Source organism: Ambystoma mexicanum, chromosome 1p (assembly GCF_040938575.1).
Source record: "Ambystoma mexicanum isolate Mex_15411 chromosome 1p, UKY_AmexF1_1, whole genome shotgun sequence".
NCBI lineage: Eukaryota > Metazoa > Chordata > Amphibia > Caudata > Ambystomatidae > Ambystoma > Ambystoma mexicanum.
In genome coordinates, this window is record NC_090921.1 from 469,265,270 (window position 1) to 469,282,694 (window position 17,425).

At 48.6% G+C, this 17,425-nt stretch overlaps 1 protein-coding gene across 3 annotated transcripts in view; it reads left to right on the plus strand.

Annotated features, from left to right (window-relative positions):
- Positions 1 to 17,425, plus strand: part of UPF1 (UPF1 RNA helicase and ATPase) — a 1,138,135-nt gene that overhangs the window by 700,729 nt on the left and 419,981 nt on the right. For 2 of the 3 annotated variants that reach the window (XM_069649320.1, XM_069649321.1), the window contains exon 17: positions 4,441 to 4,612. In XM_069649320.1, the coding sequence (XP_069505421.1) occupies positions 4,441 to 4,612 (172 nt within the window). The remainder of the gene's footprint in view (positions 1 to 4,440; positions 4,613 to 17,425) is intronic. The other variant, XM_069649322.1, reaches the window with a different exon arrangement.

Here is a 17,425-nt window from a genome sequence, read left to right on the forward strand (position 1 = left end):
ATGGACCCTGGAGAACATCTACCTCACGGCCGTACACCTTCCGGGTGAATTCAACCTGGAGGCGGAAGGTTCAGCAGACTGGGAGAGCACAATTACGAGTGGCAACTGAACAACCTCGTACTGCAGGAGATCTTCACCAGATGGGGACACCCCCAGGTTGATCTCCCTGCCTCCTGGGACAATAGAAAGTGCCAACAGTTCGCCTCCTAGCAGGGACAGGGCCCCGGCTCCCTGGGCGATGCATTTCAGATTCAATGGACTGGCATGACCACATACGCCTTCCCTCCCACGCTGCTGATACACAGGGTGATATGCAAGATCAAGGAGTCTCACCACCTCAGCGTCATAGTTCCATGGTGGCCTGCCAGGCCATGGTTCTCTGAGCTGCTCACCATCTCGGAGAGACCTCCTAGTCGCCTTCCGATGGGCCCAGCACATCTTCTGGCGCATCAGGGGGCAGGGTCATCCACCCCATGCCACAGAAACTGGCCCTGACAGCGTGGTTCCTGAGCAGCTCACGCTAGGGCACCTCGGCTCGGCCCGTCCCAGGCTAATCGGGAGATCACACAGGGCGCTAGGAGCAAGTCTTCCAGGGCCCAGTATAAGAGCAAGTGGACCAGGTTCTGCCACTGGGTAGACTTTTACGAATATCAAACCCCCTTGCATGTTCATTGGACGATGTGCTCTCCTTTCATGCACACCTCGCCCACTCGAGAGTGCAGGTAGATACTTGCTGCACTTATTTGGCTGCCATTGTGGCCTACAGAAACTCGGAGGAAGAGGTGTTCTCTTCAAACCAGATTGTCAAGAAGCATTTTGACGGGACTCGCCAGCGTCCACCCGCCCATCAAGCGGCCACACCATGTGTGGGACCTCAACATAGTTGGGTGCCATGGTGCACATACATTTCAAGCCATTGGCGTCCGCGACTTCAGGCTGGTCACCATCAAGACGGCCTTGCTAGTCTGCCTCACCTCGGCTCGCAGGATCAGCGAAATCCAGGCGCTGGTTGCCTCTGAGCCACATTCTACGTTTCACAAGGATAAAGTAGTCCTGCGGACACACCCGTCATTTATACCTAAGGTGCCTTCTGCATTCCATCTGAAAGAAGAGATGGTGCTGCCTATGTTTTTTGCTGAGCCTACAGAGTTCTGCACTGCCTCGATGTCGGGCGTGCTCTGAAATTCTACTTGGACAGGACCAAGGGCTTCCGCAAGTCGGATACCCGTTTTGTCACCTTCGGCGGATCAAGACCAGGGTATCGGCACTCCATAGCCTGCTGGATGGTCTCGGCCATCGAAGAAGCTTACGAGGGACAGAATAGGCCACTCCCGGCGAACATGCATGTCAATGCGGTCAGAGCCAAGGCAACGGCCATCGCATTCCAGCGACATGTCCCCTGGCAAGTCCTAAGCAGGGCAGCCACATGGGCCACCTCTTCGGCTTTCTGCAAGCACTACTGTTTGGACGGCGGCTCTAGATCAGACACGGCTATCGGACAGGGGGTTCTTAGAAACCGCTTTGCTTAATGAGGGTCTCCTCTCCACCCTGGGGCTACATTCAGTTGTAAAAGCACATGAAGAATGGAGGAAAGGTGATGGGATGTAAGAGTAATTATAAGTTACTCACTGTAGTGACTAACCTACTCTTAGTCCCCTTTCCTCATACGTCCCACCATCCTCCCCCCACCACCTAATAAAACTGTTGTCATTAGGCAATGTTAATCTATTGTCGACGCGTTTATGGGGACTGAGGTGTGGCGCCGGAGAGCGGAAGGGGAAGAAGGATTTTTCTGGTGAAAAGGGTTCCGTTTCCTGTCCCTACGAAGGGACGCCCACGCAGTATGGAGGAAAGGGGACTAAGAGTACGTTAGTCACTACGGTGAGTAACTCATAATTACTCTTAAGTAACATTTTTTCTACTTTCCCACAAATCCTCTTAACAGGCTGTTGGAAGCAGATTTGATTTGTACCTTTTTGTGTTCTGCCTTTTAGGCATAATGCATTTAGGAGTACTGTATACTCAAAACGCCCCCTCAGTGTTTCAAGTCCTGTTAAAGATGGCCTTATCTTTATTGGCTGTCCTTCTTCCTTTCCTTCTTGGAAAGGTTAGAAGTGGGATGGGAGAACATCTATTCTTTTCATGCAGCCGACTGGATTACTTGCAGCAAGCCTGCAAAGGGTCTCCTGTGAGAGCTGGCAGAAAGTGGCTACCTGCCCCATGCACATTCTTCCAGCAACATGGTGACATGGCTGTTGCTGAGCAGATTTTGGAAGGCTGGCAGTCAACTATTGGACAGCCACTTCCAAGTTTGAATATTTTGCATGCTCCATTATTAGATGGCTAGGGCAACCCCCAGTCTGAAATCTGGATATAAGGAGAATTGGACACAGAAACTAGTTTGACAACTGGAGCCTGAAGATACAAATATGACTTGGGGATGCTGGAGGACTGCTGCTGGAATCCGTATTGGCTCAGCCAACTGCCCCACATTGCAAACGTAGACCACCTAATTACAAGCAAGACCATTTCAAGGACATTGCTGCCTTTGACTGTGGGGCCCAACCAGTCCTGCTTGAGAATCGTCGCCTTTCCTAGGTCGTTAGAGCGTGCTTCTCTGTATTTCCACTGACATCTGGATCCAGCACGTCCTCACTATTAGGACTTCATCTGACCTACCGGATGCAATTCTCTGTGGGCATCCTCCGGGCTCTGCTGCGATGCTGGAAACCTACAATGCTGACCTTCACCAGAAGTAGTGCCTGAAGTCCAATCGCCAAGCTAAGGAGGGGTCTCTTGTTCCTTCCTAGCTTCAATGCATGACCTGCATCTGTGAAGTTCTCTGCTTTGCTGTGGAATCGAACCAGGGTATGCCCCACCTCATCCGCCTGATGTCTCCAGGGGAACCGTAACATGGCTTGTAGCGATAGCCCTTCTGTTGGTGGCCATCCATGACTATCTACGAAAACAGTGAGACAAGTCTTAACCAGCAAGTTACTATTACCTGGGAGTTGTACCTTTCTGGAGATTGAGGCCCGAGATGCATTAAATCTCTTGACCTGCCCCATCCAGTTAGGTGTGGGTCGGGCACAACGTCTTGCTTACCTTAACTCTATTCAGTACTGGCACGGGGCAGTAATTCTGGGTGTCATCCTCTTTGTTGACCATAATTGTGGTAGCTGCTTCCCAAAACTCTGCAACTCTACTTAAGTAACCTTTCTACCTACTACTTTGGCTCTAAATGTACTTCTTCGTGGCCTCTTCTAGTGCAACTCACCTTGGCTCCATCAGAAATGTGTGGGACTCGTGCAGGCTATGAGACTCAATAGATAGGTATTGGACTTCTGAAGATTAGTTTATTGGCGTTCTAAGATGTCCTGTAAACTTTTCCTACTTTAGTATTTTACAATAAATATGCTTTACTTGTTCTTTTATCTAAAGTGGAGAGCAACCCATAGTGGGTTACCTAACAAGTTATTTGTATTGGTGTATAGCTATGTTTGCCTGCCTATGATTACTTGGTGTGCTGATATTATAATAGATTACTAAACTGGATTATTTTTGTATTTACCTCTCTGACATTTTACTTTTTTTTTTTTTGTGAAATGTTTGCTGTACTACACAACAGTTCCCCTTTCCTCCATCGTGTGGCCTGATTGCTCCACCTAGCTACCTTAGATTGGTTAAGTCTAACTAGTTGAGACCACCTTGTTGCCAGAGTTTGGGTTTTCCATGTTCTACCCCATTAGAGACTTTGAAAAATTGTAAATAGATGTATAACCAGTATTTTATTCATTTTTTTGTGTATGGTTTGTCCAGAAAAACCTTTACAATTATTTAATAACATCTTCACATTTACCTTCAATATTTCATATCAAATCACGTCAGAAGACCATCATTATAAAACAATCAAATTAAGACTCCTTTTAGAACAAGTATTACATTTCTTATTCAACTCATTTCAACTGATAATTGCAAGTGCAAAATGCACAGACCTTGTATAATTGCTCTTCTATAAAATGTGCTTAATACCAGAGATTGGTTTCGAAGCACGGGATTAGGATTCGAACCTGTGTTGCGCTGCTTTGTCTTGCTTCCCAGACAAACTCATTGCCCCTGAGCTGTCCCTCCTCCCCTATTGTGCTGCCTGCTGGGGTGTGGCAGGATGGGCTATTGTAGGCAGGTTGGATTGTTTTCAGCCGCTATCTTTGCACTGTACAATTGAAATGTTCATACTGGCTTTTTTCAAGAGATTGACAATTACTAGGAAATTGTCGAAGTATGTGCATCTGGCACTGTTACTAGCAAAGCACAGTCTGGAATGCTATGATTTTTCTATCACTAATGCAGTGGAACTGTAATTCACTATAATTAAACCACTGTATAATTCATGCTCAAGCCTAATGATGTGCACATTCTAATATGTACCATTTCCTTTAGGACCGAGGCTGCAAATGTTGAGAAGATTACTACAAAGCTTCTTAAAGCAGGTGCCAAACCAGATCAAATTGGCATCATCACACCTTATGAAGGACAGCGGTCTTACCTGGTGCAGTACATGCAGTTTAGTGGTTCCCTGCATACAAAACTCTACCAGGTACAGTGTCAAAATGTACGATTCCTAAAGTATATTTTAAACAATTTTTCAACATCTTTCTATAAAGGTAAAATGGTGTTATGAAATTCAAAATGTCCTCTACCAGCCAATCATAAAGGTGTCAAGTAAGATATTGTCATGGTGTGCATGTGCTAAGAGTTACAAGCAGAACGTCGTATTGGCTCGTGTGGCAGACCTCCAGACATGGAATAAATGCAACCCTATAGGGGAAAAAAGCACTAACACCTTTTGCAAGGAAAATAAGGTGTTTTTACTTGGCATTCACACCTTACTGCCACGGAGCGCCTGGATCAGTTCAAAGCAAACGGCACATTATAAGGCACAACAGCATCATATATGACTAAAACAATATAGTGTCATTTCTTTATTGATGGGACCCTAGTGTACATCGTCGACCCCTTATAGACCATTCAATGATTGGCTGGCATTTGCGTATGTCGATCTTATTCCACATGGACCGTGGCAGTAATAAGTTCACACCCATGTAACTCAATTGGTACATTAGATACATAGACCTTTTCACATTTCAACCTCGTGACATGCACCTGGTAATTTATACATGAGCGCTGTGGATACTCTCGAGGTCAAGATAGCCCTCAGAAATGTGAGAAGCTAAGCTCGATCCCAGATGCTCTGGCGCCCCCGTCATGCCTTCCCATCATTGGCCGAAATTGGCACCGCACAGTAAATACAGGACATGGTATTTTGATTCCCCCCTTGGCATCTGCCCCCTCACTGGGGTTGCATGGTGCAGGCACACAAATCAATCATCAGTTGATGGATTTAGGGCTCTGGATGGGGGTGGGTGGGGATTTGGGTTCTCTAAATCTGGAATCAATGTTTTGGCAGCTCCAGACCTCTTCCCTGCTTCTCGTGAGATCGTACTTTGAGGTCGGACACACCCCTACCTGAGCTCCACTGCTCTCATTCCTTTCGGCCGACAAGGTCCTGCAGTGTGACGAATGGACAGTTGTATCTTTTGAGCATAATCTTCTTTCCCACTGCCTGAACAGGGATCAAAATGTGCGCTGTAGCTAAAAACCTTTGACCATCTTCTGATGGTGCTGGCTCCTTCCCATGTTGGGCCTAACTCGCCAAAATGGTGGCGGTACAGCATACCTCCCACTGAGGGTAGACCTATATTGGACCTCTATATCTATTATGAGATCCCTTGCATACACCTCCCCCCGATACCTTATGTGATCCATTTCAGCTATCTTTACCGCATAGCTCTGTCAGAACCGCTTGGTTGGGAGAAGGAGTTGGACCTGCATCCCAACATTCTCTGCCTTTAGTTAATCCTACATTTACTAACTATTATTCTCTGTGCCTACCAAAAAAGTTCCTTCCTTTTGGTACCCAAACTCTACAGACATCTTGCAACCTCCCCCCCCCCCCCCCCCCCCCCAACCTGGCCGTATTGTTCTGGAGTACGTCATGTAAATAAAACCCCCATCCCTCCATAAGTCTACCCAGTGTTCGGTATAATTTTCGGGATCTGGTGGAGGTGTTACAGCCCGGGGGGGGGGGGGGGGGGGAGAAATATCTATGGCTCTCCATCCTCACAAACCTGCACTTTGTGGGATCCTCTGTTTGTACTTGCCCATCTTTTGTACCAAGAGGTGCGCGATTTACCCGAACCGTAGCCATTATCATTGCGCTCTTTGGCAGAGTCCTTGCACAGCACCAAACTGATCATCTGGCAGGTGCAGAACATCACCAACAGAAGTACTGCGATGGGAAACAATATTTTTACCAGCGTTCCTATCCATGATGGAGCCCATGAGACCAGGTTGTCGAACCACTCTGCCTCAATAATGCCTTCTCTGCATATTTGTCTTTGACTTGTCCAGGGCCCCTATGATGCTTTTTAAGGACCCATTTTCTGCATCATGTGGGGGTACGTATGTGCGACATGATGACCCTATCATCTTGCATATCCCTCCCTCCATGGCTGTCAAGAGATCTAAGATGTATCTATTCGAAGGGATTGGTTCCTCTGACGTATTCCACATCTATGACGGGTAATCACCACAGCTGTGCTGCTTCGGAAAATTGTCTCCGTCTATACGCTGTCCTCGAGGGCCTCCGTCAAGCCGACGTCACCGGATGTTATAAGTAGGATGCATGACGCCCGTAGCCTCGGTTCCGTTTGTTCCGCGAACGTGCTCTCTTTGGAGATCTCGGCGCACCTCGGTTCCTCTGAGTTATTCTATCGGTTCTTTGAACTTGTTTGTTTGTGAAGATATCATGTCTTTGTCTTCTACCCCGCGGCCGGGATTCAAGAAGTGGACCACGCCACGGATGACTGTGACGATTGCCAGTCGTTAACATCGAACGGCTTGCGGGAGCGGAAGAAGCAGCTTTCTGCATTGCTCCGGCATGGGCCCGGAGAACGTGGTACCCGGACCTTCTCGACATGTCCATCTGCCCTCCACGCCGTCTACCCTATCGAGACAATCCCCTCTCACGAGAGGGGGTTGGGGGGGGTCAATCCCCTCTCACGAGAGGGGGTGGGGGGGGTTTCTGGTTCTCCATCCAGAGGTCAAGTCCCTCAACCTTCATGCTTGGCTTCTGAAAGGTTGAAGTATAAGGATTGGGACCTCCCTGAAGACGTGCTGGAGGTGTTTCTTTCGGCCAGAAGGCCTGCAAGAAAGTCCCTGTACCATTGAAGAAAGTTCTGCGACTGGTGCAGGGTCAAGAATGTGGATCCTTTATGTGCCATTCCTGTGGTTCTGTCTTTTTTGCTTTCGTTAGCCCACAAGGGCCTGAAAGTGGGTACCATTAAAGGGTACCTGGCGGCGCTGTCCATATTTAAACGCTCGTCTGAGGAGTGTTCTTATTTTAAGATTCCTTTAATTTCGCAGTTTCTGAAAGGGCTCACTAATGTGTTCCCACCGTCACTTTTCCAGGTGCCCGGTTGGGATTTGAACCTGGTTCTAAAATTCCTAATGGGTGCTCCATTTGAGCCTTTACATTCTTGTCCTTTGAGACTGTCGACCCTTAAAACTGTATTTTTACTTGCGGTTACTTCCGCTCACAGAGTGAGTTGCAGGCACTATCTGCTAAGCCACCCTTCAGTGTTTCATAAGGACAGGGTTGTCCTTGGGGTTCGTCCTTCTTTTCTTCCGAAAGTTGTCGGAATTTCATTTAAGCCAGAAGGTCATTCATCCGGCATTCTATCCTCCGCATCCTGGTAAGGAAGAGGAGAGGTTCCATAGGTTGGATTCTAAGAGCTTTAAGTTTCTACATCTCAGGCATGTCCCAGGTCAGAGTAGACAATCAACTCTTTGTAGGATACGCTGGAAGGTGTTTGGGACAAGCTGTTATTAAGCAGACTTTGTCTAGATGGATTATCTTGACAATTTCTGAATGTTACCGCTTGGCGGGTAAGGACCCTTTGGTAGGTTTACGGGCCCATTCTACGAGGTGTGGCTGCCTATACTGCTCTGCAGAGGGGTGTTCCCATTCGTAACATGTGTGAAGCAGCCACATGGGCCTCTGTCCATACTTTTGTAAAACACTACTCCCTGGATTCTATCCATGGGCAGGACTTGGCCTTTGGCAAGGCGGTCCTCTATTCTGCAATTTAATTGGGCATTCTAAAATTCTAAATTCTTTCCCTCCTCCATACATTGATACTGCTTTGGGAGTCTGTCATAGATGTGGAATTCGTCGGAGGAACCAATCCCTTCGAAGAACAAGTTACTTTCTTACCTTGTAACGTTCTTTGGATGGAATGTTCCGACGACGTATTCCACATCATTCCCTCCCAGCCTGCTGCTTTTTCCAGCTGAGGGAGTGCTCCAGGGCTGACTGAACTGTCAAAGGGAAACACTGTTTCCCTTACAGTTTTGTTCAGTGCCCCAGCCGCACATGCTCACTGAGCCATGCAAGGCTGGGACGTTTTGCTTCACTAGCATTGCATAGCTCATTGGAAATGCTGGCTGGGGCACTGCATGTCCTTATGTGCGAGGGGGAGCTCCTGCGCCTCCTCGCACATACGGACAGAGCTTCCTGGAGCGAGGGGGGTTTCCGCACCCACGTGCAGGCCCCTGCAGAAGATACGTTTACGTTAATGTCTTTATCTAAATGTGTATGGATGCGTGTATGCTTGTTTTATGAATGAAGGTATGCTAATGGATGCTCGTGAGAATGATGGTGTTTATTGTGTGTGTGTGTTTGTTTTGGCCCGTTGAGCTGCATTTGGCAAGTGGTGGTTAGAGGGGGCAAGGTGGGTTGTACAAAAAAGGCATTTTAAAAATTCCTAAATGCCTTTTGTTTCAAAATCTTCCTACCCACCTGCCAAAATTAGCGCTCTCCTTCTGAGGCGCTGTGGAGCCCAGGGAACAGGGATGGGCTTTTTTTCTTACTTGATTTCTATTAGAGGTCTAATCAAAAATACCATGCTTTCCCCCTTGGCACCCCAATGCCTTGCATACACACATAATCATGTTGATTGTGTTAGGCCCAGTGGGGGACAGGCATGGTTGTCATGCCTGCCCCCTGTTCCCCCAGCACCAATTGCCAACTGTTTGGCTATTTACCCATTTCTTTTTTTAAAGTATGCTCTACAATGTAACATTATAACCCATTATTTAAAAAAAAGAATGGATTGATTCAGGCTCCCTCACTGCGCTTGGTCGCTTAGGCTTTTTTGGTGGAAATAGTTATGCCCCTCCATTTCTAAAATTCACCAGCTGCCACTGACCCTCGGACTGTGTTGGGAACGGGATGGGTGGAGCCCAGAGACTATGGTGGGAGCAGGATGGGCGTCAACCATGCGATAGTGGTGGGAGCAGTCTGGGGAAAGCCCATGGTGTGTGATGGGGCGGGGAGAGCCCAGGGACTGGGTAGAAGTGGGATGAGGGAGCCCAGCGACTGTGATGGCAGCAGTTGGGGGAGCCCAGGGACTATACTGGGAGTAGGGTGTGGTGACAGCACGCAATAGTGGTGACAGCCCGGGAGAATAGCTCAGCGGCAACGTGCTTGTCTTGGAATGTAGACGACACGAAGCAACACAGGTTTGATGCCCGGGTCCGCGCTTAGAAACCTCTGGGTATTAAGCACATTATAAATAACCTATCATATAATATTATACATACTGTCCATTTGGAATTTTTGGGGTGTCCTGAGCTGCCCAAATTTTTCTCAATGGGGGGCCCGTCCAAAAAAGTTTGAAGACCACTGCCTTAGGCAATCTTAAATATTGTTGACTCGTCAATGGGGGACTGAGGTGTGGCCCCAAGGGTGTGGGGGGCATAGTCAGGGGAGCACATGCTCCCTGGGCCGCACCCCTGCGTGCCTCTAAATTTAAAGGGTGTTTTTTTTTGTGAAAAGGGCTCCATCTCCCCTCCCTATCGAGGGACGCCCATGCAGTATGGAGGAAAGGGGACTATGGATTAAGAGTACGTTGATCACTACGGTGAGTAACTATGAATTGCTTCAGCTTTGTTGTAGAACCTATATTTGTCAGGAACAAGTCGCTTAGAAGAATCATTGAACAGGTAGTTGCTGGAATCGCCTCCTTTGTCATCTGAGTGAGCGCTTCCTTCTTGTAGTTTGCGGGGCCTGTGCTGTGGGTGGTCCAAGTTGTATTGGGCTCGCTTTTGGCGTTCTGAAGAGATGTTCTTCTGGAACCACAAGGATTGTAGAATGGCGAGCGAACATATGTCCTTGAATGATGGTGGGAGTTGCAGAAACGTTTGCTGACTGGTCACCCAGTACGTGTCCATAAGTGCTGCAGTGTCCTTCATGAGTTCTGGAATGTACAGAGTCTTGTTACACTTTGCATTGCTCCCCACAGGAACAGTTACTTTTCCTTTGAGAAACACCTGGTATTCTTCCTGTTTTTGCACCATCGCCAGGCTCTTGTGCTTCAATCTGTTAGTTTGGAGACATGTGCCACCCAGACATCTCGACATTTGTTGTTAACTTCCCAAATTACTTCTTCGCCAAACCCAACCAAGCCCCCTGCTGTGCAGCCAACTGCTGCCGTCTCCCATCGGTTGGATACAGGCAATGTAGCATTCATCCTTATGAGCGAACGCGGCATACACTGAGGGCCTGCACATTTTGCAAAATCTTTATCCATCAGCACCAATCGTACTCCATGCTCCTGGAACATAATTTGCACTCGGCATAGTGCTACATGGCCTAAACACGGAGCGTCTAACAAGCTATCTTGCAGTACTAGCATCTTGGGGAGGCATGTGGGTTTAAGGAGCAGACATGGCTTCCATTTGTTTTCTCTTTCTTCACCAAGCTCATGTCATTGTACCACATTACGTTCTGGATGATAAACCTTCTCCATTGTATCCAGAGCAAGACCTTTGTATGCATCAGTTTTTTAGTACTTTTAGTCTGTGCACGTTCCTATTTCTGATCATTGATAAGGGTGTTGTGGGCAATACATAATCATTCACATTTCTAGTTGGTCCTTAATTAAGTTCAACACCGTCTATACACCTATTTTGAATGGATTGTGTCCTTCAATGTATTCCTCATCTCTAGATAGATATCCTTCCAGCTTCAGCTGCTTGGGAGTTTGTCTTTCTGGCACAGGGAGCTGTGCGTCGATGCAGTCGACTCAATGTCCCTCAAGGGCTTCCATCCGTGGGGAGTCATCGTCTGTGTATATATAGCACTCGCAGCGCCCGCTGGAGTCAGTTATGTTTGTGTAACTGGAAGCCCCAGTTTGTCCAGTGTACCCGATGAAAAGCTGGTCATGCTTTCATATTTTCGGCTTCTGTGAGAATAAAAAAAAAAGCTCCAAGCCCTTCTGTGCCTAAATCCCCCTCCACCCCTCCCAAGTACCCCAGACAGAGTGGCACCACTTTGGAGGGCTTCTGTGGAGAAGCCCGCCAAAAAGTGGAACAAAGGGCTCGACTTGGGTTGGAGTCACAGAAAAGAACACAAACGCCATTTTAGAACCGAGTTTTGGCAAAAAATACCAACCAGGGAATTAATAAATAAACCGGCGGTATGTTCGAGGCTATCGTAATTAAATAAAGATAGTAGCCTCGAACAATGGGAAAATCCCATAGAGAAATATTCGCGGTTGAATATAAAAAGTAGTATCCACTGCCACCAGCCAAAACTCGATCAGGGGGGACGGAGACGTGCCCCTTCGACTAACAGACCCCGGGGCAATCAAATTGCCCCAGCCAGTACGGCCACAATCTGATGGTTTGTACTGGTTCTGTTCAGTTTTAAGACTAGTAAAGTCAATGGTGAATTTACAGACCCTGGGAGACAGTAGTCAGTCCCAGGGTATGGAGTCTATACTGGGGAGTCACTATGACACCCCTGTGTTACTGCACTGAGGGTGCTGTGTAACACACATCACAAAAACGCATGAAGCCCTATGGAGTAAAAGACCCCATAGCCCATTAAACACATCTAGAGTCAAAGAAACACACTCAAATCATGTCCAAGAGTGTGGGTAAAAGAGTCTCACTCTTGGCAGGAGAAAAAAATAAACCCCCAAAATCCAGCAAAGCTGCTGGGGGACTCACTAGGTTAGGAAATTCAGCCTAAACAGAGAATTCTCCCTAACAACGGTTGTGCTGCTTTGTCATTTTTTTTGGCAGAGGGCGTCCTCATGTCGTTGGCGTTGGGTTGATGTTGCTCGGAGGCCTCTGTCGAGGGTGACGTCATTGGATGTTATAAGTAGCATGCATGGCGCCCGTAGCCTCAGTTCTGTTATTTCCGCAAACGTGTTTGCTTCGAGAACTCTGCAAGCCTTGTGTCTTCCACTTCGTATTGTACGATTGTCTTCTTCCACCCCGACAACCCCGCGGTCTGGCTTCAAGAAGTGTCGGGACTGCGGGTCCAAGATATCTATCATGGACCCGTACCGCATCTGCTTGTGGTGCATGAGCGAGGACCACGCCACAGACAACTGCTCGTAGTGCCAGTCATTGACTGCCAAGGCCTTACGGAGCGTGAGGAGAAATTAAAGGTAGGCTGCGTTTCCAAACCCCCGTAAATCTAAATCGTCCGATAGGTCGACCGATGAGTCGAGAGAATCTCCTTGTCGGAAGACGTTCAGAAGATCTAGGTCCTGGAGTGGTTCGCGCCTCTCGTCCTCTTTGTCGAGGCGGTCCCGGAAGTGGCCTCAACTTTCGCCTTCCTTGTCGGATGACAGATACCCGAAAGATGTCATGCCCCACTAAATCCTCTACCCCCGAGGAATGGGAGGCTTTTCGGAAGCACATGTTGCAGATTTTTCTGTCTCTCGGCACAGTTCCGTCCGCTCCTTCGGTTGAAGCCGGCATGGAACGGTCTTGGTCCAATGCACGTGCGCCCTCGCCGCCATAAACATCGGGAGCCTTCGAGGTCCCATTCAGACAAGGCTTCAGGGGATCGCCAGAGATGTTCCAGGTCGCGGTTTTCGGCTCCCACGAAACCGTCGAAGCCTGAGAAGCTGTTGAAGAAGGTGTCGATGCCATCGGCGCAATGTCCGTCGAGCGAGTCCGTCGGGTGTTTACCCTGGGGTCAGACCTTCGAAACCTTTCAAATATTCAGCACTTTTTCCGACGCCGTCAGAACCGCCAATGCCTACTGGGCAGGAGTTGCTGTCATGAGCCCCTGTGGCTCTGAAACCTGCAAGAAAGGCTCCTGCTAAATCTGTGAAGCCTATTCCTGATGAGAGGTGCACTCCTCTCCCTAGGAAGGAATTTTTCCAGTCTCTCCAAAACATTTATGAGGAAGATGTTGATGAGGAGAGTTTTGATGGGGCACTTTGTTCCTTTTGGTTTGCCTTATGGGACGCCTAATGCTCCGGAATGTCTCATTGACTAGGACAGTTGGATTGAGCATCTGTCAGTCCTTACATGATGCCAGTGGCCTTGACACATATCCTGAGATGGAATTTGGGAAACCCGAGCATGCTGATTCCTCCTGTAGGAGACTAATGTTGAGAGTTGCTGAGTACCTGGTTTGGTCCAGGCCTCTGGGTGAGTATGATCAGGATGACCTTACGGACATCTTGGATCAGGGTCCGTCCACTGATCCGGAGTTGCAATTTGATGTGGCTTTACAAAAAAGGGTGTCTGCTACTTGGACTTTCCCAGAGTCTATTCCGGCAGTTACCAAGTCTTTGTCAAGGAAATACCGCCCATCCAGTAGCGGCCCCGGCTACCTGTCCACTCGCCACACACCCGAGAGTTTGGTGGTTCAGGCGGCTACGGCATCCTCGAAGCAGGCAGCATACCCTACCATCCCTCTGGATCGGGACGATAAACGCATGGACGGATGGACGCATGGACGGATGGATGGATGGACGGATGGATGGATGGATGGGCAAGGTATTTGCTGCTGGGAGTGTGGCCCTGAAATCGGCCAACTCCACCTGTGCCTCGGCAACATTTTCACACACTCTGTGGAATTGTTTCCTTTGCGGCTGAGCATATTCATAAAGGGGAGGAAAGGGATGGCTTTCTAGATATTGTGAAAGATGCCAAGGATGCCTTGTGTGAATCCCTTCAATCTGGGTTGGACACTGCAGATTGTGTCGCAAGGTCCATGGCTACGCGTACAGTCATGCGCAAATTTGCGTGGTTGCTGAAGTCCGGTTTTGCACCCGATGTGCAGGTCTGTCTTCTCAACATGCCCTTTGACGGGTTGTATCTTTTTGGCAGCAAGGCCGATGAGAGCCTTGAAAAGTTGCAGACCTCCAAGGCGGCCGTCAAATCTTTGGGCGTGGCTGTTGAACAACCTCTGCCTTTTCTTCCTAGGGGACAACAATGGAGGGGGTGGTTCCTTTCGCTATTAATTTGGAAAGGCGAAGGGGATGCCCAGTCAAAGGGGCCTCCATAGAGGCACTCGTGGTGGACAAAGTAGGGGTGCCAACGCAGCTCAGGCAGCTGCCTCTTTGCCTTTCGTCACTGCTGCTTCTAAACAGCTCTGAAGCCATGACTCATGGTTCTCCGATGGGGGGCAGGCTGTCGCGTCATCTCGAAGAATGGCTAGCCATTACTTCAGATGCGTGGGATCTGGATACGATCGCCCACGGTTACTGCCTATCATGGTCATGAAGTCAGGGGCACAGGCATACAGAGGAGACCTGGGTGGACACTGTCCTGGTGCCTTTGGCACCGGGCTCATGAACAAAAGTAAACATCCATTTAACACCAAAAAGCTTTTATCATGGACATAGCACTTCAGATGCATTAACCTTCAACATTCCATCCATGAAGCAGGATGCATTAACCTTTAACATTCCATCCATTAAGCAGCCCCAAGTGTATTCTTCAAACGTACTCGCTCTCTAGGAGTGGCAGGGAGGGGCTGGTAAGCCGGCCTTAATGGGCGTGCTCACGATCTAATCTATATAAGCTGCCCTGATCCTCAAGACAGAAGCTTCGCGTTATTCTGCACTTGCAAGCAGCGTAACGCTCAGTCGCCTGAGGTCAGACTTACCTTTGAAGATCCTGCTTCCTGGACATCCTGCTTCCTGCCAGCATACTTATCAACTGGGGAAGCTGTTCTTACCTGTACATCTCTTCGGCGAACAAATATTCATCTTTACACTTTCCGGAACGCCGAAATCTTCATCTTGGCACCGCAGCACAACACGCTCCATCGTCGACAGCAGCGCCTGCAAGGAAAAACAGAAGACCAGGTTAGACATCAAAAAAACGGTCAGTTTAAGCTTGTCCTTTTCCTTAAACCATCACTTACCTTCTGTCGAACATTGCGGTAGCATCCATCTTCTATCTGGCCACGTCTCGCCTCACAGCTGCATTGAGGCCGCATTTCCATCTAAGAGAAGAATACAGAAGACATTGCGGGCATAAATAGGAGCAACATATAAAGACATTAAACAGAACGAACAGCATCACAAGAGCTCAATAAAGACTTAGCAATCATAAGGAGAAGCATAGTCGCAGCTAGACTGGACTAATCCTCATCGGGGATCAGTGAAGGAACTAGATCCCATTCACTGCGCCCCTGCCAGAAGTAGCAGGACGGAGAGCTTATCTTCCATAATTCACAGGTGAGTTTTATGGGCCGGCGTATGCGCACAGAAACTGTACTTTGGGGTGAAGGGTTCAAGAGGTACAACAATCACAGATTGGCGCACTCACACACTTATCTCCATGCAGGAGCAGTATCACCACGTACCACTGCTCACAGCTTTTCTACTGAGGGAGAGGTTGAAGGGAGTGATTCAAGTTCAGGGAGTGCTGCAACCGTTCCCCTCAACGCCTCCGCAGAGACCAGGTGAGCGTAACACTGCCTTAATTTTCTCTAATGGCCTCACGACAATCCACTGGGGAAACACTCTTTGAAGGTTCTGGATCCGCTCCTGTTGCAGGTGATATTCGCCCTGCTGGAGGAAGGCGCTATAGAACCGGTGCATTTTGCGGAGTGGAACAAGGGTTGGTATTCCCCTTATTTTTTGATACCCAAGAAGGACGGGGGACTGAGACCCATCTTGGACTTACGATCGCCCACGGTTACTGCCTGTCATGGTCATGAAGTCAGGGGCACAGGCATGCAGAGGAGACCTGGGTGGACACTGTCCTGGTGCCTTTGGCACCGGGCTCATGAACAAAAGTAAACGTCCATTTAACACCAAAAAGCTTTTATTATGGACATAGCACTTCAGATGCATTAACCTTCAACATTCCATCCATTAAGCAGCCCCAAGTGTATTCTTCAGACGTACTCACTCTCTAGGAGTGGCAGGGTGTGACCAGGTGAGCGTAACACTGCCCTAATTTTCTCCAATGGCCTCACAACAATCCACCGGGGAAACACTCTTTGAAGGTTCTGGATCCGCTCCTGTTGCAGGTGATATTCGCCCTGCTGGAGGAAGGCGCTATAGAACCGGTGCATTTTGCGGAGTGGAACAAGGGTTGGTATTCCCCTTATTTTTTGATACCCAAGAAGGACGGAAGACTGAGACCCATCTTGGACTTACACAATGCTTGAACAAGTGCCTCACAAAGGACAAATTCAAGATGGTCCCTTTCTCTGATCCTTCAGGCCCTCCAACTTCAAGATTGGTTGGTGTCATTGGACCTGAAGGATGCTTATTTTCATGTGCCGATCCATCTCAAGCACAGGAAATACCTCAGGTTCGCAGTTGGCGGATCCCACTACCAGTTTCGGGTCCTGCCTTTCTTGCTCACGTCCACCCGAGGGTCTTCACCAAACTCATGTTGGCGGTGTCAGCACACCTCAGGAGAGGGGGGGCGTCACGTTTACCCCAACCTGGACAATTGGTTGATAAGGGCGCGTTCTCCCAAACAAGCCTTTGATCATCTCAGCGTCACCTGCCACTCCCTTCACAAGCTGGGCTTCTCCCTTCAAGAAGTCTCATTTGACAAATTACCAACGGCTCCAGTACATGGCGGCAGTTTTGGACACTTGGGCTCATCACATTCTTCAGATGGTCACAAAATTTCTACAAGCCCAGCGTCTGCCAGCTTTCGAATTCTTAAGGTTGCTTGTCCTGATGGCATCCTGCATTTTTCTGGTGCCAGAGGCCCGCTTGAGAATGAAATCCCTTCAGTGGGCTCTACGGACTCGGTGGTCCCTGTTCTCAAGCAAGATGTCGGATCTCGTTCATGTTACATTCTCCATATCGCAGGACATTCTGTGGTGGGCCGACGAGAGTAATCTAATGAAAGGGAGCCTTCTTGGCAGTCATGGTGGTGACAGACGCTTCCCAGACAGGGTGGGGATCTCATGCCGACAATCTATCAATCAGCGGTCATTTATCTCCATCGGAGTCCAGACTTCATATCCATCTTTTGGAGCTGAAAGCCATCAGGCTAGCACTGAAGTCTTTCC